At 39.3% G+C, this 25,323-nt stretch overlaps 1 protein-coding gene across 1 annotated transcript; it reads left to right on the top strand.

Annotated features, from left to right (window-relative positions):
- On the top strand, nt 1–25,323 carry LOC127350690 (thiamine transporter 1-like). Its single transcript, XM_051377521.1, has 7 exons — nt 1–139; nt 11,967–12,230; nt 15,766–15,848; nt 16,403–16,522; nt 22,070–22,262; nt 23,835–23,976; nt 24,376–25,323. The coding sequence occupies exons 4-7, from the start codon at nt 16,462–16,464 to the stop codon at nt 24,517–24,519; spliced, it is 540 nt and encodes a 179-aa protein (XP_051233481.1). The 5' UTR covers nt 1–139; nt 11,967–12,230; nt 15,766–15,848; nt 16,403–16,461; the 3' UTR covers nt 24,520–25,323.

The raw sequence follows: 25,323 nt of genomic DNA, 5'->3' as shown, positions 1-25,323 counted from the left end.
CAAACTACTCCAGCTTCCACCGTGGCCTCAACAACAGACCCGGAGCGTCCATCTCCACCACGGACTCCGACGACCTGCCAAGCCGTGGCTAGCTGCTCTCCTCGGGCTTCAAGCCAAGCTACCGAGAGCCACTGTAAAAGTGAGTGCTGCGGGGGGGATCTCACAAAGCCTAATCAACCTCACGACCCTGCTAAGATCATATAATGTATTAGCATTATGCTTAAATGGTCAGCAGCAGATTATAAAATGAGAGCAACACATCACATACCAAAAGATCCCAGTCTGTGAGGGCTGCTGCACCTCGGTGAGCTAAAATTCACACCAGGTAATTGTAGCCTCATATGTTTAAATGTAATTCAGTTAGTTGAGTCTGGTGCAATTTCCTGCCTTATAGCTTACTGCCTCACTCTCTCGCTCTCTCACACATACATACACACACTGCCCAATGCTCACTCCAAACTTATCTCCACATTCCAATGAGCACACACTAATTCACTTAGGACTGACAAATCTTACAGCCGTATGCAGCACAAACAGTCAGCTCAGCTCAGCTCCTTTGACCACTGCTGCGTCATTTCCCCACAAGTTCATCAGTTCACTACTCTAAGGGGACCAAACCTCCCCCGTGCATTATGTATGCCCTCGTAGACCTAATTGAAACTGAAAATGTTATGTTCCACTCCGGTGCTCTCCTAATAGGCTGGCTCTCAGTAACCAGACTTGTGAGGCAATTACAAACCAGAGCCATGAGTCTAGATGAATCTTAAAGTGGGGGGTGGGCATAGTGGGTGTGAGCGACTGTGTGTGTTTTATACTGGGGGTCTCGGCCAGCTGAGAGCATTGCTGAGGTGAAGCCTAACTGACTCACTAATTATAGATGTCTTTTTTGGCTTTGCCTTTATGTTTCACACTGTTCTGTCTGGATGAGGGAACAGAGCCCTGGCAGATCAAACGGGACGCTCCGCTTCGTTGGCTCAGCTCGAAGGCCTCCAATCAGAAACAACTGGGCGCCAAGTGAGAGCAGCCAAGGTGGCATCCTTATCCAACAGTTTAAGGGGATGAAATTTAAGGCGCTTTCAGGCTGGCAGTTTCATCTGAATCTGCAAGAGATTGCCTAAAACACTGGTTAATATAAACACTTTTTCTGGAACAAGGTAGCACAAGATCGGTTCCAGACGAGCCACGGTATGCTTCATCCATACTCCTGCAGGAGATGAAGTCAAGATGTCTGTATTTCTCAAACTAAATTAAAAAGTACTTGCATACTGATAGCATGTTCCCAGTTCTTTGTAATTCTTCATGGACTTAAGGAAGTTTCAACCACATTTGTGATTTCCGCTCCTCAAATCTTGGTCTTTTATCCATTCTCCACTTGCTAAACAAAAGGTTACTGCGCCTTTGCTGTTGTCACCCCAACCATCTGGAATCATCTTCTCCAATCGCTTAGATTTGCTGAATCTTTGGACTGTTCTGGCTTCTTAAAACCCATCTCTCTGGGCAAGCCTTTAGATCTCCTTCCCTGTCTTTGTTTTTGTGTATTTCTGTTTGGTCTGTCTTGTTCTGTGTTTCATTTTGTAATGTTTTCTTATTGTTTCACTCATTTATATATATTTTTTTGTCTTTGTAATTTTGTATCTTAAAAAAGATGTACTTATCAATCTTAAGTAAATCTTACTTATCGTATCTACTTCCTCAGGTAAACCTGATTATGTGAACAACTTTGCAGACGAAATGTGATGTGTCTATGCTGATTGTGTTCACGTGTATATTGCCAATTTGTACAAAGTGGCTGATTACCTCTCTACTGAGTGGAACATAAAAAAATTAGATGCACACACACAAAAAAGCTAAAACAAACTATTGAAGTGAATTGCAAAAAATGTTACACATATACATACATACATACTGTATACATAGATACATTTTGACAAAAAAGGACATATACATTTCATGACAATATTTTCAATGGTATTCATAACAAGAAAATGGGATACGTTAAAAAGAGTGTAAGCTAAACTTGATACCATTGCTTTTTCCCCCCAAAGAGGATAGTGGAAAAGTAGCACTTTTTTACGTACTTTCATTTCTTGAAAACGCAAAATATGTCCTAAGAGGCAACTTAATCAGACATATTGACAACAGAGCATGCAAACAATTTGACCAGACTAAAGGAATTACTACTCCTGCAACACCTTTACAATGTCAGAACTGTCTTAATCCTTCACACAACTACTCTTAATTTTCAGCTGTACATGCAAACGAGTGCAACACTAAGACACTGTCCAAAGCCATTCAGAGCACTTTTGGATTTAGACATGGCCAAAGAATGCTTTGTAAAAACTAGTTATTTTCAAACATATCCCAGCTTTAACTGGGGTGTCGTTTCATGGGAGAACTAAGTTTTGTTTAACTTGGTTATTAACTTTTGGTTGTGCAAGAGTGGTGTTCATATGGCTTCGCCTGCCAAAACGGGCACCGATCAAAATTCTAGGCAACAGTGCTACACAGCTGCCCTTTATTGGCAAAAGGAGCCAAGCAGATCACCCGATCAGAACAAAGTAAAGAAGTCAGAAAGCAGACCAGCAGGGTTAAAGGTAGGGGTGACAATCGAACTCTGGACTCTGGAAAACCGAAAATGGCCCTACAGTGAGCTTCAGACTTCCTATACTGTTCTCCATCCCCGTGACCTGGGACAGTTCTTTTTGTATAGGCGAACATCTGTTACTGTCTCCTGTAGCCTGAAACAAGAGAGCAGAGTTGGTCCAGCCCCCGCAGGTGTGAGGCTCCACAGAGAATTAATTAGAAAAGATGGAAAAGGTGGCCGAGGAAGAGCACAGGGTATGGGTCTGTATTCTGGTTCAGAGCTGTTAGCGCTGCTGTAAGTGGTGCACAAGTTTAAACCAACATTTTACAAGTTCACAAAGTTCATACCTACTTCCTCTCTTTGCCAAAAGAGCACCTCAGTGTTGACAGCTGCGCAGATGCTCATGTTCGCAAGTCAAGAAATCCCAGAGACGTGGCATAATGTGGACTTTTAAAGTGAGTTGTGTGTCTCTTTAATGGAGCAGTGAAGGTATATACACACATTAAACTGGCTTTAGTATCTCTTCTCTGTATGAAAAGAACTTAAAAAAGTTAGAGTAAAGGGGACAATTGACAGGCGGCAAAGCACTGTCAACTTCTGTTGTGCACTACTGACTGGAGCACATCATACTCTCCTACAAATGCTGATTTTGCCCCCATTTTTAACAAGCCCATAGCTTTAGCTGTCTGTCCCCCAGCAGCATTCAGCATTTCAGAGGACCCATTGCTCTGCTGAGTTTGTGTTCAACTTGAACAGTGAATGTTTCTGATTCCCACTAGATGTTACTTTTGTTGTATTTCTTTTGCTGAATTATTGGAAGCTCACACGCTGAGTGTTGTGTTTGCCCGACATTATAAAAAGGGGGAGGTCTAACTACAACTGTGGTTGCCCCTCTTTCATGGGTCGAATTGTGCTGATGGCAAATGTCCAGACTGTTAAAACCCACAGCAACGAGTTTAGTGCTCTATGCGTTATGCCATGATTTAAATCATGACACAAAGTAACATGCAGAGTCATGGAGTAACATAGCGCTCAAATGACTCACAGATCGGATTAAGCAACAGCTAACTATGTCAGCCCCCCCCCGAAGCTGGTTATCTGCCTGTGTGGTGGAATTGATACTGATATTACAAACTATTTTTAGTCCACACAGATATTGCACCAATCAAATTACCAGCACAGACTTTGTTATTTTGAACCAAAAATTCAAGCCCCAGAGGAAAAACAAATGTAGTGAGTGCTATCACTGCAGAAAAAATTGGATAATTATAATTTTCCTTACAAAATCTACATACATACACACAGTATACAAGTCAAAAGAAATCCTGGAAATCTATATATATATACACTAGTGTTTTATTTCATTAAATAAACTTCTGCTTAATTGATGTTAAAATGCAATCTTAAATAGAAAATTAGTTCTATGATTCAACAATTCTTATATCCTATGTGTGTGTGTGTGTGTGTGTGCGTGTGTGTGTGTGTGTGTGTGTGTGTGTGTGTGTTGATTACTCACTGCAATTCCTAGAGAATTACTAGACTGTTTGCCAACAATACAGTACAAACTCATAATGAGGCAATCTCATTAAGAGAGAGCACCAACATAAGGGTAACTCGATCGGCAAGGTCATTAGAAAGTAGCATTTGGCACAGCAACTGTCTCAAATGGACATATTAAAACCACAGAGTATGACTTCCAATATCAAATGTATCTGCAGGTAGCTCAGTTTGACCTTAAAGTGGATTTCCTGCTTTCATTAGAATAATTAATGCCTAAATCAAGTGTGGTTGATTGTCTTCCCTGGACTTTTCCTTCTCTTTCTTCTTTAATGTTTCCCATTAACATATAAGGCTTAATGGGAATGGCTGCAAATTGCACTGCAGATTAATAGAAAAGAATCAAAGCCGGCACATTTACTGGGAACATTGCCTAGAGGTTAAAATTAACAATCCATGTTTCTAGAGACATCTAGTGTTATTAGGATCTGTTTGGTCTTTGAGTATTTGAAAAGGTCACAAACTGATTACCTTGCCCTCTTCAATCTATCTATCTATCTATCTATCTATCTATCTATCTATTGTCTGGCATTAGGTAGGTCAAGTGCCCCAAATATTAGCTTTTGGAATTATCTCAATTATTGCTGGAATTCAAATCCTGCCTGAGCTTTTACGGCTCTTAGATCTCTGCCCAAATGACGAGCACTAAATACTGTTTCCTGTTCGGATGTGAGCCAAAAATAGAGAGTCTCACAAAAGACAGCACTGTAAAGAATATGATTAGTTGATTGCGGAAGGAAGCACCCTGAAGGATCTGGATAAGAGCTGTCAAACGGAAGGCTGAGTGGTGCTCGGAACCAAAAATGCAGCACACCAAATAACTGTTAAGATAATCTCCTCCTCCTCCTCCGTCTTATACTCCTCTTCCTCCTTCTCCTCGTCGTCCTCTGCCATGAATACCCCCACAAATCTGGATCTATTACTTTAAGCAAGATGTAGAGAGAATAAAGACAGTATGGGAAGACAGAAACAGGAAGAATGGAGATAAAGAGAAAGAGGTACTGGTAAAGGAGTACTGAAAGTATAAAATATTGCATGCACACACATTCACGCACGCTTGCACACCCCAACACAGGGAGCTAATGAAAGGCAGTCTCTTCACAGCTAGCCTGAGCAGCCTATAGGAATGAGAACTAGACAGAGAGGGAAGGAAAAAGAGAACAAGAGGTTCTGGATATTGGTTTGGGGCAAAAGAGGACAACTTTGACGAGATGCGGAGAGGGTGCTGATATGTCAGCTTTTATTTCCTTCCTTCTCCTGCAGCTCTTTCTGTCAGAACAGGATTCGTCTGCGTAGAGGGGAAGGAGGGGAGCCCAGTGAGGGGAACACAAGCCCCCCAGCACTCACCAGAAGCCGCTGACACTCATCAGTCTAAGAGCCCTCCAGCAATGGCATGGCATCATCTTAGCAGTGACCTTGATTGATTGGTGCCAAAGACCTCCCATCCTTTCCAAACGAGCCCTAATGAGTTTTAATGCATGGCTTCTAATAGATATTTTCTAACTGGCGTGAATATTGCCATATTGAGTCGTTTTTTTCAATTCATTTATCTGGTTAGAACTTGTTAAAGCGGTATGAAGTCATCTGTGACCTTTGTGAGACCAGTAGAAATTGCTCCACGAACTTCAAAACGGACCTCTTCCTTCACAAGGCTCTCACCACGCTCATTGTCTGGAACTCTGGTAGCCTGGAAGATAGATCAACAACTCTGTGACATTGCACACAGCCGGGCCATTATTTAGCAAACTTTGCTTCCCTGGTTTTTCCTTCAGGTTTTGCAGCCAAACTTCAACTAAATTGAACTTTTACCCACACATAGAGTAACTAATGGGGCTGTTCTTTCCACTAATGCCATCATGTGGTCAAATTTCTTATTCGTCCAATACTTTGGTTTATGATCACATACCTGAAAACTATATTTAATGCTAATTAGCAGATGTTAGCATGCTAACACACTAAACTAAGAACACGGAAAAACATTATAGTACTTGCCAAACAACAGCATGTTAGCCTCGCAGGGCTGGTAGCATGCAACTGCTTAGTCTTGTTTACATTCGGATGTCATCCTTCCTAGTGAACTGCTTTTGCTTTTATGACTTAATACAATTTTGCTTTAGTAAACCTTTCCATTGTACTCTCTATTCCTGGTGTAAAAGATGTTGGTTGCCTGGTTACAGAAAACAGACTCCTGTGACGACACCAACCTGTCACATAAAGCGGCTATCCCCTTAGTTATGCATAACTTTAAACTTTAATATAATTTAAACAGGTGACTTATATAAAAATTCAATCTCCACACAGTTGTTATGAATGGGGAATTTAGCTGTAGACACAATAGCGTTTTTGTACCAGGCTGTGAACATCTTTATTCCTGCTGTGTGAAGTATGTGGGGGCTTATAGAGATTGACTCACTACTGTAGGCAGCCTCAAGTGGCAATTTGAGGAATTGTAGTTTAGTTTTTACTTCCATGTTGGCTTTATTTGCCAGCCACAAAGGTTGCAGCCTGGTAGTGCAGGACGCTCACACTGCTGACACCGACTGTCAAGAGAGGTAACACATTTGTGATTGGCCCTGGTGCAAATATTTTTACCCTGCGCCTCAAAAAGCACACTCATGTACACAGAGACATGTAGACTCAATTGCAAACCTTTGATCACCACCACGGACAATAGACAAAGTGCCAAACCTAATTACTTGCAAAAACAATTCATTAATCATCATTCATCATCAATGGCACAGTGGCCAAATGTTATGACAGACATAGATTACATTAAATGGGCATTTTCTAACATTTGAGAGGTAATTTAAATCCCGGATCCCACTCCATAACAAAGAAACCTGTACTCGCCCATTAAAAGTTCATCCTACGGGCCTTTCGCTCAGCTAAGTCATTAACAACACTGCTCAAGTCCAAATTCCTTGCTCTGCTGTTCTCTACTGAGAGTATAGCCAATCCACTGAGTCTTTCTTGTCCCATGCTGCTTGCACTACTAGTCACTGCTGAAGGCGCAAAAGGGTCCAACCACGGACACTAGGCAATTGTCACTGTCCCTTGTGAGACCTTATAATAAGCTGGGCCCACACTAGTGGTACTTACACCACTGTTTGGTGGGCAGCTCAAGGTGTTTCCTTGCCTTGCCACCACCCTGCCACTGAAGTCTAACATAGGCTTCAGCCGCTATGATGATGGGTAGAATCACTGAGTAAACCAAATGAATGAATGGGCTTCTGTTGAAAGAAACATAACAAGTATGGCCAAGAGAGTTGAGTTCTGAATGCCAGAAATTCTGCTATCATCTCTGTCACACACACCTGGAGATATTACTGTCATTTTGTGCGATGGGGCAGTGAAAATCTTTCTTGTTTCCCCTTTTAAATGTCACAGGGTTGGGTTCAATGCTGACAGCCATAGGTCCTCTTGGCTCAAATGTGAAGTGTTGATCGGAAGCAGCTTCTTCTAGGCTTTACAGTACCTTTGACGTATTGATATTCAGTGACATTTGAATTCCACAAGTTTACCTCTTCTGTTCTTTTTTTTTTTTTTAACCATATTCATAGGGGTGGATTCGGGCGACATTATTTTTTTATTTTTGATAAGGGGAAGCCAGAGTCATTGGCATGGCAGTGTTTACAGTGGAAACCGAGATCACCTATTTATGCATGTCATATGAAAACATTTGTTATTCAGCAGGCCTGCCAAAACTAAGGCTAGAATGCATGATGAAAATGGTTATTTTACATTTTTCATCTGATTGACAGTGAAAAACAGGAACTTGCCCCTGTGACAAATTTGTTCTACTGTATGAATCATATCTTTTCTGGTATTGATCACAGCAGCGATGACCAGACGTTCAGAGGTGTCCATCTTATTATAGATTCTGGTCAGTATTGGGAGGATAAAGCATGTTTTTTTTCCACATTACTGTAGGTGAATACTACATCCTGTGAAATCCCGGATCTTTACAAAATTTCTCAGTGTCAGGAAATGTTGCCCCATGGTTGAGTGAACAAAATGTCAAAGGAGCTTAGCTGTAAGCCAACAACGCAGCTCTTTATATGATTCTGTGGACCAAGTTATATCTTCACCACAAGCATGTCAATAGATCATAGCTGTTGTCAGTTATACAGTTATGATCTATTGACTGCTTGTACTGCCAGTGCTTACTAATTCCGCTACATCTATTGCTACTGTATAGAAACACTAAAAAGCCTAAAGATAATTTAAAACATATGGGAAATATTTAGCAATCAAGCCCACATTCCAATCAAAGCACTCATCATCCAATTAGACAGGAAGTGGCAGATGGCCGTGGACGAGGACAGCTGGTTTTGAGGTTTTCACTGTTTGTCTGTCCATCAATGTGTCAATCATTTGCTGCTCTTCCTTTAGCTCTCACAAGTTTGAAGCTGAGACTGTCAAAATCATCAGGAATGTGTCATGAGCACCCTGCTTCACAGAGATGAGGAGTGGTGTTGCGGGTGTGTGATGAAGCAAGAGCTCCATCTAGTGTTATGGGGTTGTTCATTATGACCAGCTTTTAGTGTGTCTGGCCCGGAGGTTTCCTTTAAAACTTAAGATGGATGATTACAGCATGATGTTTTAATACTCTCAATCTTACCACCAGACACTCAAAAAGGTCTGTTGGTGCAGTAGAGATTCGGATATATACCAATTCAGTCCAGTATATTGGAATGAAATGCACTCTTAAATAAGGACTCACTCTATTAAGACAGTCCAGTCCTGGTATTCAACTTACTATAGCTATAGTGTGTCTCTAAGAGTCTCATTTGGTAGACTTCAATGAAATGTAGTTCATGGTGTGTGACTATATTTCAGTATTCGACCTAGGTTTTAAATGTGGTGGAATTTACCAGCTGAACAACATGGACTGTCCCAGGGCTCCATATTCCAAGGGGGCACCAAAAAAACGAATTTGCTTGTGCTAATTGTAAATTTGTCAGGGACTTTGCAACTCTATAGTACAATATCAACTGAGGTAGGTCACGTATTATAGCCAGACTCTAATCTTAACACTTATTACTGTGTTATAGTTTATATAATGTTCACGTAGTAGATATTCATAAATAAGTTGGTGTGGAGATGTTATAGGGGCCCATCAGCAAATGTTTACCCCAGAACACTCTTTGCTGTAACACTTTTGTTGACAGCTATATCAAAATTGCACTATTCAAATTAAGTACATGTAAATTCTCAACATTTGCGTGTAAGAGGTGGTGGATTATATTGTGTTTGTCTTCATTGTCTAAACCAGAAACGTGCTTCAGCCACCTTTTATTATAAGTACAAGTCATTGTCCAGTGAAATCAACAAGAGTCATAATGGAAGGGTGGGGAAAAAAAACCACATCGAACTTCCACGTCTTATCAGCTCGACACAGTGGGAGTTCTGCTTTGCAGCCAAACCACTGCACACATGCTTATCTGAGCCTCACAAACACCTCAATACCCCCGCCCCCACCCCCAACAACTACACACACTCACTGTTTGTTTCAAAGTCAAGCTCCTGACTGCAGCAGCCTCATATGATTTGCCAGCAAGGAAGGAAAAAAAAGGAGATTGTGGGAAGAAGGGTTTGGTCTGTGAAGCGTTAGAATCAATGCATCTGGGTTGCCTTTGAACACTCAGTATGCCAGCTGCTGCAATTCAGAATTAATGAGGAAGAAGGGATATAGGAAGGAAGAGGTTAATTGGAATATTAAGCGACAGGAAACTAAATTTAAAAAAAAAAAAAAAACTAAAACTAAAAAGTCTAATAATGTTGAGATCAAATATTGAGCAAAAGATTTCCCTTTACAAGAAATCTCACCTTTGTCAAACGAGGCTCTCGTGTTATAACGTTGCTGTGCTGTTACAGTGAGGTGTTTGGAAAGGGTTGGTTGTGGGGCCAAACTCTGAACAAACTCCTCGTTCACAGCAGGGTCAACCAGAGAATTTCAGACCTTACTCGACAAAGTGTCAAATCTGAGTCTGAGTTCACCCAAAATCAAATTCCACACAATTTCTTCTAAGGATTTTTTTCTGAGCTGGTGGAGGCGACACCTAGCAATATGGTGCCATGAGCCTTTTGATGTCCTTCACCATGCTGAGCTCCATTTGGCCCGACTGCGCGCAGCAGGCAATTGCAGACATTTACCTGCCATTGCCTCCCTCAGTCCCCACTCTGTTCAAGCTATCATAAGACTGTCTATCTTTACTTTGCCCATGAACTTACAGATGGAAAGGAATGGAACTGGAAGATAGATACTTTTGATCATCACTTCAAGTCTCAGAACAGACTGGAGAATATTACAGGAAAGAGAAAAATGAAAATGAGGTCTTCTCTGTCTGTTGTAAATTAATAGAAATGAGACTGCAGGTCAGAGATGACTAAGAGTGTAATGAGTCCAGAGAGTAGGATGAGTTTAAGATCTGGTGATCTTGGCACAACATATTGCAGTCATTTTTGTGTTAATGTTGTTTTTATGTCTGGAGTTATAATGGATTTAGCTATATTGTATAAAGTTGATGTCTTATTTTAATATGAGGAAGACAAAAAGAGTGTCCAGGAAGGAGAACTGTTTGGCATCTAAAGTTTCTAAACTAAATTGTATGAGAAACATAAATTGAGTGTTCTGGATTGATGGGCATTAGCTTTGAGTTGAACAGAGGCTGTTAAATACCTCAGCAACATTAAGCACATTAAAGAAAACAAAGGTATGCTGCTGCCTTGTAGATGAATGTGACGATCATCTGACCTTTTCCATTACTGGTTCTACAACATGTTTACACAATGTGACACCCCTGGATAGAATAGAATAGAACAAAATATTAGCAAGACTACATTATGATCTTACTTTGACAGTGTAAAGGTCAAATTGAGTATTTCTGTATCCTATGCCTCCAGCCATAGTCACTGAACATCACATACTGCAACATTAAACTAGAAATGGCAAATATATGAATAATATTTTCGTTGCTGGTGACCTTGATCTTGAGAATTAAGTCGGGGAGACAGTCTGACAGTTTGAGCTGAGGCAGAGCTTTCTGTTGACACCACTGGTGAGTCATAATTCGCCGTTGGATATTTTAAATTACAGACTACGGTAATTCTCATCTCAGGAATGATTGCCTTGCTTATTTCTTTCCCTAAGTATAGAAGAATTCACTGCCGAGGCCACCCACCAAACTCCAAAACTGACTTTAACATTATGAACTTGTTAATTATGACAGTCACAAAAGACAATACTCTGGAAAATTGAGTTCAAGAGTTTAATTTAATTTAGAACTGAGTTTTGTGGATGTCCAAGTTTCTACACTTTTTTTAGTCAGCAGCATCAAGTATTTGGGAAAATTATCATTTTTATTATTTATTTGACCAACACAGTACAAAACAGTAGGCTATATGTACCACTCACATTGTTTTTGACTCCACTAGCTATTGGTGGCAGAAGCTAAACAGGCACACAGTGTGTACACACTTTGTGTGTGGGGCAGCATGATGGTGTGTACACCTGCACTCAGACACACACTCATACATATTCCTCTGCTTGACTTCCACCCCTTCCTCAATATCTGCAGGAATGAGGGTGTTTTGTATAAAGACAGAGGAGGAGACCGTATTTATTATAACCTGCTGGAGCCCCAGGGGCTCACCACCTCATATTTCATCTTAATGTATCTTCACTCACAGCCTCACATATTTTTCCTCTCTTGCCGTAGCCAGGAAAACTTCAGAAGAGAGAAACAACAATGGCAAAGCAGGTGACTTGGTGTTCACAGTCAGTCTCACCTTGGCCTTATCTGAAGCTTCCATATCTCAACAGATTAAACTGCCTAAATTAGACTGTGCTCTCGCCGGACGCGGTGAGACATCCCCAGGGACCCGCAGAGGAACGATGGGTTTTTGCTGGAGCGGGGAGTGTGGCAACAGGCCTTGCTGGGCAGGCCATTATGTGCCCTGCCGTGCTGGTTGGGTGGGCCCCACTGTGCTGCTCTGCATCTATGGTTTCTGCTCCATGATGAGGCCCATAGAGCCCTTCCTGACAGAGTTCCTCACAGGAACTTACAAGAATCTCACCACCGAGCAGGTGAGGTACTGAGCTATGAAATTAGATATGTGACTGCTGTACAGTGATGGAAGCCTTAGGTTATTAGATTTGCTCTTTTTATTTTAATATACATCATATAAATAATGTAGATACATGTGAACAAAGTTATGTAAATAGGAAGTATGAATAACAAAATAATGGATGTTCAAAGTAAAAGCTGGAATTCATAAATTAATATATTTGTTCATCTATACTCAGAACTACAGTAACTAGTTGTGTTAATGTAATACATTTCAAATAACTGGTTACAAATTCAATATATAAGTAAATAAAATGTATCTAAATTGAACATTGAACTCATTTAAAGTGATTAGAAACCATTATCCATCCCATTATGACTTATTAATACACATGTTTATCGCTTCAGTGACCTTCAGATGGTTATGCCTCTAATAAATTGTTTGTTTGAATTGGAGATGAGCTTTTCAGGCTTTCTTTATGTCTTTCTTCTGAACTATGAGAGTTTACTACATGTAACAACTATGTTGGTGATTTTGTAAAGATTTTGCTATTCTTGTAGAGTTTATTCTTCACTGAGCTACATGAAAGTAAATGTGCACAGGGTCAACATTGGCTTGTTTTGATTATACTTATATCCTTACTAAACAATTTTTGGTATAGTATTTACTTATTTCTTCTATTCTGCTTCAAATCAACCTCCTGGCAGGAGTTGAATAAGTTTGCTTGACTGTTCAGAACCAAATGATGCATTGTTGAGAATGTGGAGGTGTGTCCATCAGCTTCTCTGCGAGGTTGTGCAACCTGTGGTTACCCATGACACACTTTGCAGTGAAACCATAAAGAGACATTTACATTTAGTACTTGGAAAAGGTAACAGTGGGTGCCAAAATATTGCACATATACAGTCTAGAGTCGTCAGCATAATTATGCAGCTATTGTAGAATAAGGACACAGCTGTTGTCTTTCTCCTTGAATAACATCTTGGCTGAGGAAACTTTGACTTGATGGTAGCAATAAAATAAAGTTCAGAATGCCACTAAAATAAGTAGGATTCCTTCTCCAGTGGCCAAATATATACAAGTAAAATTTCTGAGTAATCTGGCCAGTTGTTAAAAAAAAACAAAAATTTTTTGGAGAAAAAAAAAAAAAAAAAAAAAAAAAAAAAAACCCAAAAAAAAAAAAAAAAAATTTTTTTTTTTGTAAAGGGGGGGGGAACAGGAGCGCCTCTACAGTATCACACCTCACATGGTGGCATTAAGAAGAAACTAAATGGGGTCCTCCGCAGCTCTGCAATGACAATCACTTTGTGATGCATAAGGCAAGAAGGGAGCTGCTTTGTTCACACAAATTATTGTCGGTACTCTCAAGGTGTACTCATCTGATGCTCCACCGTATATGATGCAAATTACCTTTACGTCTTGTGGTCCTAAGTGGCTTTTGAGATTTATAGGAAGTTATAGAAATTAACTAAGTTTGTGAACCCTACAGGCCCTACAAATTAAATTTCCTGCTCCAATCATACCAACAAAGCCCATTTGATACCAGATTGACAAAAAAATACCAAGATATGGTCAAAGTGTAGTGTAGTCGTTTCATGGAGGATTACTATCAACCTGATATATTCCTGTTTTCCCTTAAGAACCCTGAGGTCTTAAGGTGCATTTAGACTGAACACTCACCAGCATACATTTACTGCCTTACATTCTCTGTCTTGACTGCCCAGACTTTAGCTGTACCTGTTAGCTTGCTAGACCCTAACTGATCTCTAAACATACCCAGTAGTCCATCTCTGTGTTATTTCCCCCCAATTTCTCTCCTACTTGCTCAAATTGAAACATGTTTAGCTTGTAAGGACGCATCTCAGTTTGGTGCTCTATGTCTGTTTGTGTTACTTAATATTCGCATTTGTTTAGCTGTTGTGAAAAATGTTGTGTTAATAGACCAGTGTGTAGGATTTAGTGCCATCAAGTGGTATAGCTGCAGATTACAACCCCCTCATGTCAACCTCCTGTTTCAAGCATGTAGAAGAAACTACAGTGGCTGCGAAACTGGCGAAAAAAAGGCCCTATCTAAGCCAGTGCTTGGTTGGTCTGTTCTGGGCTACTGTAGAAACACGGCAGTTCAACATGGCGGTGTCTGCAGAAGATGACACACTCCCTGTGTAGATAAAATGGCAAATTATTCATTATTATTTCATTATACACTAATGAAAACATACCCATGAATATTATATTACATTTTTGCCAATAGATCCTCCCAAATGTTACACACTGGACCTTTTAACTGTTTCTAGGAACTGCTACACCAGCTTCTGGGTCCAATAAAAAGGGCTGTTGTTACTGGTTGGTAAAGACAAAACAGAAAAAAGTAACTACCCCTGCAGTACCAAAGTGATGGTGAAGAGGAAAGTTAGACCTCATTGTAGTAAAAAGAAATCAGGGGGACACCAATGTAATTAGGATTTATTCTCAGGGGACAAATGAGTTCATATCAAACCATTATTTAAATGTAATTTTTAAGATTTCGGTCCTGGTTGAATTGTAGACACCTGTGGTTTTCATGGTAACAGCAAGGGCTAGGGCAAGTTAAATACTAGAGCAACTACTACTACTTTGTCAGGAAATACAACAGAGAAGCAACTGACGTGTCTGTTTACAATGCGGCCAAACAAACTCACTTTAATAAAGAAGTCTGTCAATAATAATTGCAACCGCAATCTGATTTCATGCTGCACATGGCATGGAACGCCAACAACCGGGACCTCTCATCCACATACATTGTTTTGTTAATCAGGAGTTGATGGTTTGCAGATCCCCTCGAGACATGTATTAAGACACATATACAAATAATTTGCATGGAACAATAGTGTATGTTTTTTCCACAAAAGACTATAATTCCCACATTAAAATCTTTAAAAAGTCATCTACTTCTTCTACTTGTTTCAACATCACAATTGTATAAGTTGCAAATTGGACTAGGATCGACTTACAAACTATTTGTGATGTCACAAATTATGCTTTTAGGCCCCGCCCCTTAAAATCAGATTTTCAATGAGCAAGAGAAAAGAGCAAAAAATGTGAACAAAACAATTCTACTGTCAAACTCTGTCAAATGCACATCCAATTGTTAGAACAGCAAGAGAACATTTATTTTTTTATATTTTTGAGTGGAGGGGGACTTTAAATCAAGCCACTGCCATAAAAACCCATCTTTGAATATTATTTCGAGGCCAAAGTGGAACACAAAAAACAACTTTAATGAGAACTTAATTTAAGAACCATATTTTGCTTAATTGCAGCTGCCTTTAAAGCTGCAGCTATTGTGTTTATTTGCATAATATTAAAATTTGTCAACATGTTGCTTAATGAGCCTCATTCGTATTGCTTCCTGTTCTGTCATGTGAATGGAGAAGTCATTTTTCACTGACAATGAGTAGAGGTGGAATTGCGTCTGGTGTGCTACTGTCATTGTGGATACTCCTGCAATCAGCAGTAAAGGGATCATTTTCTAAAAAATAATAATTAGGTCTTTGTTTGCCTTCCTCCATATCCAGGTGACTAGACAGGTGTATCCTGTGTGGACTTACTCCAGCCTGGTTCTCCTCATCCCAGTCCTCCTGGTGACAGACTTCCTCAGGTACAAGCCTGTAATCATCCTCCAGGGGCTCACCTATGTCACAGCGTTTCTGCTGGTACTGTTTGGCTCGGGGGTCCACTCGGCTCAGTTGGCCTTCTTCTGCTACAGCATTGCCACGGCAGCAGATGTGGCCTATTTCTCCTACATTTACAGCATAGTTCCGCCCAGCTATTATCAGAGAGTGACCAGTTATGTCAGAGGGGCCATACTGCTGGGCTATGCTGTGGGTGCCCTGCTGGCCCAACTGCTTCTGTCTTTGGGCAGGGTGTCCTTGTACTGCTTAGGTTTTATAACTCTCATTTCTGTTTCCGTAGCACTGATAACCTCCTTTTTCCTTCCCATGCCTAAGACTAGTTTATTTCTTAAGGGTACATATTCTGCACAACAGGAAAACTCAGATGAGGACACTCACAGCTCTGAAAGCCAGGACTTCTTTATCTGGGTGAAGAGTGTGACAGCTGCCAAGCATGTTGGAACGATGTTCAGAGGGCTTATATTGGACTGTAAGAAATGCTATTCCTCTGTGGCTGTGCTCTTCTTCTGCATATGGGCAGCTACAGGGAGATGCGGCTTTTACCAGGTTACAGGTTATGTCCAGCTCCTCTGGGTATATATGCAGCCCAACAACTTCACAGCCTACAATGGAGGGGTGGATGCCATCAGCACATTGACAGGTAACTACTGCACCACTGATTTGTTTTTGTTTCCTCAATACAGTAATTTGTTTTTCATACAGCAACAGAAAAGTTACTGTGTAAAAAGAATTACTACATTTAATATGAAAGAGGTCTCTAGCAGTGATAAACCCAGAGCGTATTATCCCCCCCACACCCTTTCGGTGTGGACTCAGTCAAGCTTGCCAACTTGGACTTTAACACCAATCACTCTTGACTTTACTTGGCTTGAGCCTCTTTTCTGGTGAATACGTGATACCTTCCCCAAGCCCAAAGATTAAAAAGAATGTTTTTTGAAAGTCCTCAATTCATTCCCTTAAACAGCTAATGTTAAAGCTATTAATTCCCAGCAAGTCGACACTTATTTCCCCAGATCCACTTTGTATGAACTGGTCCAGCACCATCCAATGAAGTTGCAGGAGAGAAACATGAAGAACTAACGTTACGTTACTCACTGTACAAACTACACTGTGGGTTTTGGGGGAGCTCATTCTTGATTAGGGAATAATGACGATTCGGCATGCAGACTGAATGGGACTAAGAAAGTTATTTTTTTCCAAAAGTTAAAGTGAATGAGGTTTAGGTAGATTTAGATATTGCATCACCACACTTGGTTGGTGATGGCAAGAATGTTAATCAAAGTAAATAATTAATGGGGGCCCAGTTAGCTCAGTAGGTAGAGCTGGCAACCCATGTACAAAGGCTGAATCCTGAATCCTTGCTACAGCGGCCCACGGTTCGAGTCCGACCTGCAGCCCTTTGCTGCGTATCATACCCTCTCTCTCTGCCCCACTTTCCCGTCTACCTTCGGCTGTCTCTATCAATTAAAGGCAATAAAAAGCCCCAAAAAATACTTAAAAAAAATAAAAATAAAAAGTAAATAATTGATGAATCACCCTTATGCATGAATCATACATCAATCATAGCTATGTATGGCAAAAATAGCTTATTATTTCACAATTCATGTTTTCAGGGAGCTTATGTCATGCCAAGCTCCCCCTGGCTCCCGTATAGTTCACACCCTGATGTTACTGAGAGCCAGTCAGAATAAATAATACCAAAGATAATTTTGCTTTGTTCATTGTGTTGTTAAAATGGCATTGCATTAGGTTTAGACTTGACTCCAAGAACATGAGACTTGTGACTTGCAATACAATGACTTGGTCCCACAGCTGTCTCTTAGCTCATTGTTTCAAATTTAATGACTTGGTTAAGTCTCAGCGCTCTCATCAACATTGTGTCCAACAAGCAGAGAGCTTTGATATCTCCATTGTGTGCTACTTGCCCAGCACCAAACAGCAGATAAAGTTAGCAACTAGCTAGTAAACATAGGGGAGCATTTAGCTACTAATCCATTGCATTTTGTAAAAAAAAATATTGTAATTTTTACTGAACTATTTCAATTTGACAGTTATAGATGCTGGTTATTTTTCAGAATGATTTTACATAAAAAAAACCTATGATCATTATATAAACTATAATGTACATATAGTAATTAAAATTAGCTGCCAGCTACAACAATATAATGCTTCTTTCATGGTAATGCATCACTAATTATCCAATAAAATTATAATGAACAAAATCAGTCTCCACTGGTCGCCTGGGAGCTGAAGGTGACTTCAGGAAGTTAAGACTCCTGGCTAAGAAATAGCCTGGCTTATAACGCTCTGTAAAACTTAAACCTGACGTTTTTACTCTTCGGTCTTTGTATGGATTAAGCAAACAAGATGTGTTAATTAACAAGCTTTAGAGCTGTTGGTAGGAGGATTTTGTTACTTTTGGATAGAGCCAGGCTAGCTGTTTTCCCTTGTTTCCAGTCTTTATGTTGAGTTAAGATAACCAGGTGCAGGCGATACCCATATACGTATTTACCAGACAGGTACAAGAGTGGTATCGATCTTCTCAATTAACACTTGGAGGGAAAGCGAATATGCATCCCAAATGTTGAATTATCACTCTGAATACTGCCTTCACTGATTGTCATTGGTATTAAGTTAAAAAAAAATTGGAAAAACTTTGCAACCTCCCACACTTGCTTCCCACACAGTTTGATTCTCCACTGTCACTCCCAACCTAAGATGAATTGTTGAAAACTGATTAATTCTGAATTGCAACTGTAGCAAATCCAGCTTAACAGAACAGGTTTAGTTTCTTGTAAAAACAAGTCCAAACATTTTCTTTAAAGCTTATGGGTGTTGCACACATTCTGCTACAAAAAAATAATTGAATAAATAGACAGAAAGACAGAAAGAAAACACAATCCCTTTCTAGTATCAGTATTTCACAACCCCCAAAGCACGGCAGACAATGGGAGCAGCATTAATTAGACTATTTAATTGCCTACTCTCATCCCCAGATGGGTAAAGCAGCTGCTGCCATCCAGCCAGTGCACTTTTATTGATTATAGTACTGATACATCCCTGTATTCCCCAGAAACCAAAGGCAATTACTCTGTGTAAACCACATCCAGCTGTATGCCTTTCACTTGTAAATGGTTCTGCACAACACGCAGTCAAGCTGTAGGGCCCATGTCTGATATTTCCCCAAAGATTCCTGTTGTATTTTCTCTGTTCCACACTTAGAAAACATCCCTGAGGAAAAAACCTGGTGGAAACCGATAGGGAAAATATGAATATGGATTACTAACATGATAAAATATGGTAGAAAAGCACAACATAATTTACTATTTTCATATTCAGCATATTAATAACTATATGTCCTGGAGGTTGAAAACAATATTTTTTAGAAGCTCATTAGTATTAAGATAAAACCAAATGTTTATGCAGAACAAAATGAGTTGTGTTCAGTTATATTGTTTTTTACAGTATGATTTTCAAGGAGAAGGAGTTACAGGGCACCACAGCCCATCAATTAGTTTCTCGTCTAAAAGCAGTAATTACAAGTTATTTACACTTCAAACATTTAAGTCAATGGATAATGTATTCAGAACACAGCTTCAGTCAGGACATTACCTTCCCCAGGTCAGGCATGTCCAAGGTTTTGCATTTCAATTGGCATGAACCTGCATGCTGAATATATTTCCGTTTAGATTTAGGCCACACACCAGCGCTCACAGTGTGCAAATTCACATTTTTCTCCCCCACATACAACACACATGCAGTGTGATGTTATCTAACCAGCGTGAAAAGCTGAACACAACATGAGCTCACATGTTTTTCCCCATCTGTGCCACACACGTCACAAAACGGTTTAGTGTGACCTGCATGCAGCTTGTGTTTGAGCCACATTAAAACTAATGATGCCACAGTGAATCGGGTGATGCCATCAGGGTTGACTCAATTTGAACTTGAAGACTACAAATACTTAAGGGGAAGCCTGTGTAACCGGGGGGCATGGAGTGCGCATTTAGTTTATGTCTTGAGAAAGTACTAGACTATATGATTAAAAAATGGACGTAGCCTCCATGACATGGCGGCTCTTCAGAATGCCATGCCCTGATTTAAACATAACTTTAAGCTCCAATCAGAGGTTTTGCAGAATTTCCAAATAGTTATGTTCTTGTCTGGCGGGAGGATTGTAAGGTTAGGTAAAGATCATGGTCTCAGCTAAATATTTAAAAAGTCACCAGTGACTTAAAGTTAGAAACGGGGCATCTTTACTTATTCAGAATTTAACCCACACCACAACAGTATCTTTTCCTAACCTTACTATGTAAGTGTTTTTGTAGCTTAAATCTGGCCACAGAGGACAGGAAGCCTGGTCTCCCACTACAGTATCTGCCCCAGTCACCTCCCTACAACAAAAATGTACAAGTTCCTGGAAACATCCTTGCCACTGGACATATTCCAGGGAGAACTTACCTTTTCTCCAAAATGTATTTTGCATAACAGTGTGATAGGATATAAATGTATTTTTTAGATGACAGGATGTTTATGTTATAATCCAAGATCTCTTTAATGTCCTCTTGCTGTCAGATGTAAAATGGGTTTAATTACATTTATCCAATTAAACTGAGATACGAGCACCGATTTGGCATTTAACATTAACTCCTGCTGTTTGACCATACTGAGAGCCCAGCTGCATTATTGATCTCTGTCCATGAAGCTGTACAGCTGGCTTCAGCTGACCCTGCTAAGCCTCCAATTGACACTGCTGTGGAAACTGGTCTGATTATTCAGTCTCTATGAGACCCCCCTCTGCTAATCAGAGCCAGGGGGATTGATTAAGAACATGTTAAATACACGGACGGCCCTGGCGGTGTTCATGTTTGACTATTAGCACTGATTGACCACAAATGGACAAGGAATCAAAGGAAATGTACACATTCAAAAGAGAGAGGCAATTATACTCAGCCTCTCTTTATATTCTAGTGGATAAAAAGCTTTGCAGGAATGGATCCATGTCTCTGGGGATGCAAGGGTTTCGAACTCACCTCACTGAATGAGACAGGTTCAGTTTTTATTTAACCTTCACCAATTACAAGAAAGTTTTGACAAGGCAGCAGTAGTAATGGAGAACATGTGATGCATTATGTAGCAAGTGAGTTAAGGTAATGTGAGAGGAAGAGGTGGAGAATGAGGGGAAGAAAAGGGGAGACAAGACTGTCTTAAAATAATCAATACTCCAAAGATTCACTATCTGGAGTCCCTGATTTTATATCCATCCACAGGGATAAAGGCCTCATAACTCTGTCACATTTGGTAAAAGAAGCCTTGTGATGCATCAGGGCTGCACTGTGCCACCTTGTGGCTGAAACGAGAAACACTGTTTTCCAAAATGATTGTTGGAAAGCTCAGAGTTCAACTATTAGAGGATTTTAATGTTGGATATCAGTGTCTGAGAGGAATTATATCTATAATATGTTTTCCTGCTACTTAAAATTGTCAATGTTGCATGCATTAATGATTGAACCCTCCCTTTAAAAACGGACTCTTTGAGAGACTATATGAGTGATGAACCATGAAACAAAATTAAATTAATTTAATGATGAATGAATGGATTATACTTTTTTTATGTCTCGCACACAATAAGCAGCAGACCATGAGATGTGCCACAAAACATAACCTAAACACATTAATATCCATCACACACAATGTATAAAACAACCATAAGGGGCATTTCTTTCTTCCTAAATCAAATCATATAGTCCATGTGTACAATACCAAAGCTCTTTCTCGTTGATGCCTGCTCCATTGCTGGTTAGCTTATACACTCTTTAAGCCACCTATGAGTAATATTAAAGTCATTTTTCTGTATTTTCCAGTTCATTCATATTGTTTTTGTTTTTTTTTTACTTCAAGCAGTAAGTCTATGTGAAATGAAAAGTTGAATTCTCATTATTATTAATTGAAACTGTTTTTGAATTGCGAATTTCTAGCAAAATTACTGAAAGAATAAGAATAAGAAGGAACGGGGAGAGATATTGGTTTTGACTGTTTGTAGGAGATTATTTTTTCCCACAATGTGCCTAAAAATCTGACCAACAATTAGACATGATCCCTGAGGTCTCTCTTTGGCATTTTTTGCTACTCCTCAGTTACGTTATGGTAATGTACTGACTCACAGAGTAATCGTGTTCTCCTTTAGGAGCTGCAGCCTCTGTTGCTGTGGGACACATGTCTCTGGAGTGGTCTGTGTGGGGGGAGCTGGTCCTGGGAGGTTTCACATTCCTGATCGCTGGAGCCATATTCCTGATGGATCTGACTGACAACATCTGGATCAACTACACATGCTTTTCCCTCTTCAAAACAATTTACTTACAGCTCGCCACCATCTGCACGTAAGAATTCATGTCAGCAGCACATGGAGACTGCAGCTGAATCCACAAATAGCGATCCACAAATACTATGTATCAATGTGAATGAATCTACTGGGGAGAATTTAAATATGTGATGCCAAAAATGCACCACAAGATTTTTTTAAACAAGTTTAATGTTGCTGTAGCACAGTTATTGACAAATTTGCTTTTCTGAACCTTTGAGCAGGTTGGTTTAGCTTTTTATTTGGGCCTCCTCATGTAATTTGGGCTCTAGCACTGCTTCACACTCAGATCATGTAAAGGTTTCCACCTTGAGCATGACATAAATACATCCACTACTAACACCAAAAGTCCGCCTGAGATATCGTCCTTCATTATAAATCATTGTGACACATCTATGATCCATCCACCACTTCGGAAAATCTGAAGTCAAACTGAAAAATATCTCTACAATTGTTAGATAGGTTGCTGTCATGATCACCAGAGGAAGACTTTATTAATCCCCTGATGTTTCCTTTATAGGCACCAAAAAGTGCCTAAAGTTTTTACTTTTTTATCTTTGAAATATCTTAACATCTAATTAATTAATGGACACCAAATTTAATAAATACATCCAAGGTTCAAGACAATGTATTCTAGATGTTGACTTTTCCTCTAGTGCCACCATGAGTTTGAAATTTGTGGTTTTGAGTGAAATGGCTCTTTGGGATGAACTGACAAGAAATGTGGGGCAGAAGTTCATGGCAAACTCAGGATGAAGTGCAATAACTTTGGTGTTTCTCTAATGTTTCATTTGCATTTGATCATCAGGTCAAAAATTTACATTTTGTCCAATATTATTGCCTATGACCAAATTTCTCCAAACCTAATGCAATTTCCATCAGCCTCAGTTCTACTTAAGTACTATACTTAACTTGTTTAATGCCAGTTAGCAAATGTTAGCATGCTAATACCCTAAACTTAGATGGTGAATATGCTTAAGATTACCTGTTTACACATTAACATATTAGCATTATCATTAGAGCTGCAACAATTAGCTGATTAAGCAATTCAAGGATTCACTTAATCATCGACAACTATTGATAGATTTGAGAATTTCAGAAAAAAAATGTCCAAATTGTCCGATTTCAGCTTCACAAATGTGATTATTTTCTGATTTCTTTGGACCTCTGGGACAGTAAACTGAATATCTTTGAGTTGTGGACAAGACTAGATTTGGAAACAGTGATCAACATTTTTCACCATTTTCTTTTGGCCCGTAAGACTAATTGATGATTGACAGATTAATTTATAATTAAAATAATAATTAGTTGCAATAAAATTGTCATTTTGAACAGAATGCCATGTTGATGTTAGCATTTAGCTCAAAGAGCTATTGTGCCTTTAAGCACAACCAGAGCTCTTAGCATAGCTGTAGACTCTTATTCTTGTTATAATTAAAACAGTATATATATATATCCTATTCTAATTGATCCTTTTTTTGCCATATTTGATTGTCTTTTGTGATAGGTTCTTAACATAAACCCCTTGATATTAATATTAGTAAAAATAATTTAATTTTACTGTGTGGCATGTCATATATGTCTATCCAAGTTTTCAGATAGCCAAGATGTTGAACAGGAGGCGCTATGCGTTGGTATTCGGCATAAATAGTTTTGTGGGCACAGTCCTCCAGAGTGTCCTCACTGCCATTGTCATCAACACCCAGTCTCTACAGCTCACCATCACCTCACAGGTACTGCAGTACACACAGACCATACACTGAGTTCAGGAGATTTAAACTTATTTATATGTCCATGTACTTAACATGCACATATACTTTATTTTAAGAACAAGAATAAGTAACGTGAACTTTTTTAAACTGGGGTTATAAAGAGTTTTTACAGTAAGTTACAAATTGAGGAATATTACTACAGAGGAAAATAAAATAAACTGCGTTTGAATATATAAAGAAAATAAAGAAAATTAAGAGAACCGATAAAAAGCCTCAGAACAAAGTTATGCTGTTTGGAGGGCATTTGATGAACATACAGTAGGGAGACAGACCACAAGAGATGAAAAGGAATAACTGGATGAATTCATTAATTTATAAGTCACCATACACGGTGCAAGTAATCCTCTCATTTCTTTTCAGTTTCTTATCTACGCCTCATACTTTGCTGCTATTTCCCTGCTGTTCACAGTCAGAGGTGTGTATACTGTGCTCCACATGAAATGTCCTGCTGGAGGCAACCATGCAGAGAGAGACACCAGCCTGCCACAGGGTTCAAGTCTGTGAAGACTCTCTGAGACACCAAAGGATATGAGGATTTTTATCATAACTGTCATCATCTATTACAGCAGCAACAGAATAAAAAGTATTTGTAGACACTGTACATTCATGTACATCAACATATTCAATCAATCAAAGAGTGGTTATTTATCAGTCTGTCGTCAGCAGGATTCAACTAATTGATTCTACAGATGTGCTATGACTCAAATAGTGAAAGTGCAATATCTACACTCAGCCACTAGAGGACGCTATCTGCACAATATAAAACAAGAATAAGTCAACTATTACATATTTTGGATATTCAAAGCTATGATTCTTAGTCTAATTATTTTGAAATGTTAAGATTTATATTGTTTCCAATATGCAATGGATTTGTTTGTTTGTATGTATTTGAAATAGCAGTTTCATGGTGTGACTTGTCAAATTCACATAATCAATGGCCATACATCATGGGGTTACATGGACAAATAGGCTCACAAACTATATTTCTGATGTTTTGTTTTTTTTGAGCACTTGTCATTGAGTTTCATGGTTGTGAAGTTCAGTGTAACTTATGAGCAACATTTGGTAACATACAGACTTATAAGCTCAATTAAAATCAGGACAGCAAAAATATTGTGGTTCCAGTAGAATAATTACACAGACACTTCTCGGAATATCATTTATAATAAAAAAAACAAAAAAAAAACATGTATTCATATAAGATTATATTGTTAAATAATGTATGAGAAACAATATAACATTCTATAATATTACTATCATTATGTTCTTCCTTTTCTCAGTAATTGTGTTCACTTATGTGTAAATATG

This window comes from Dicentrarchus labrax, unplaced genomic scaffold (assembly GCF_905237075.1).
Source record: "Dicentrarchus labrax unplaced genomic scaffold, dlabrax2021, whole genome shotgun sequence".
Classification (NCBI taxonomy): domain Eukaryota; kingdom Metazoa; phylum Chordata; class Actinopteri; family Moronidae; genus Dicentrarchus; species Dicentrarchus labrax.
This window is presented reverse-complemented; position numbering and strand designations above follow the sequence as displayed.

Excerpts from the sequence above, each read along its gene's own strand:
- LOC127350690 (XM_051377521.1), top strand. The coding sequence starts at position 16,462 with ATGCAGCCCAACAACTTCACAGCCTACAATGGAGGGGTGGATGCCATC. Across the intron at positions 22,263-23,834 it reads CAGCTCGCCACCATCTGCAC|TTTTCAGATAGCCAAGATGT; the intron begins GTAAGAATTCAT and ends TGTCTATCCAAG. Across the intron at positions 23,977-24,375 it reads AGCTCACCATCACCTCACAG|TTTCTTATCTACGCCTCATA; the intron begins GTACTGCAGTAC and ends ATTTCTTTTCAG.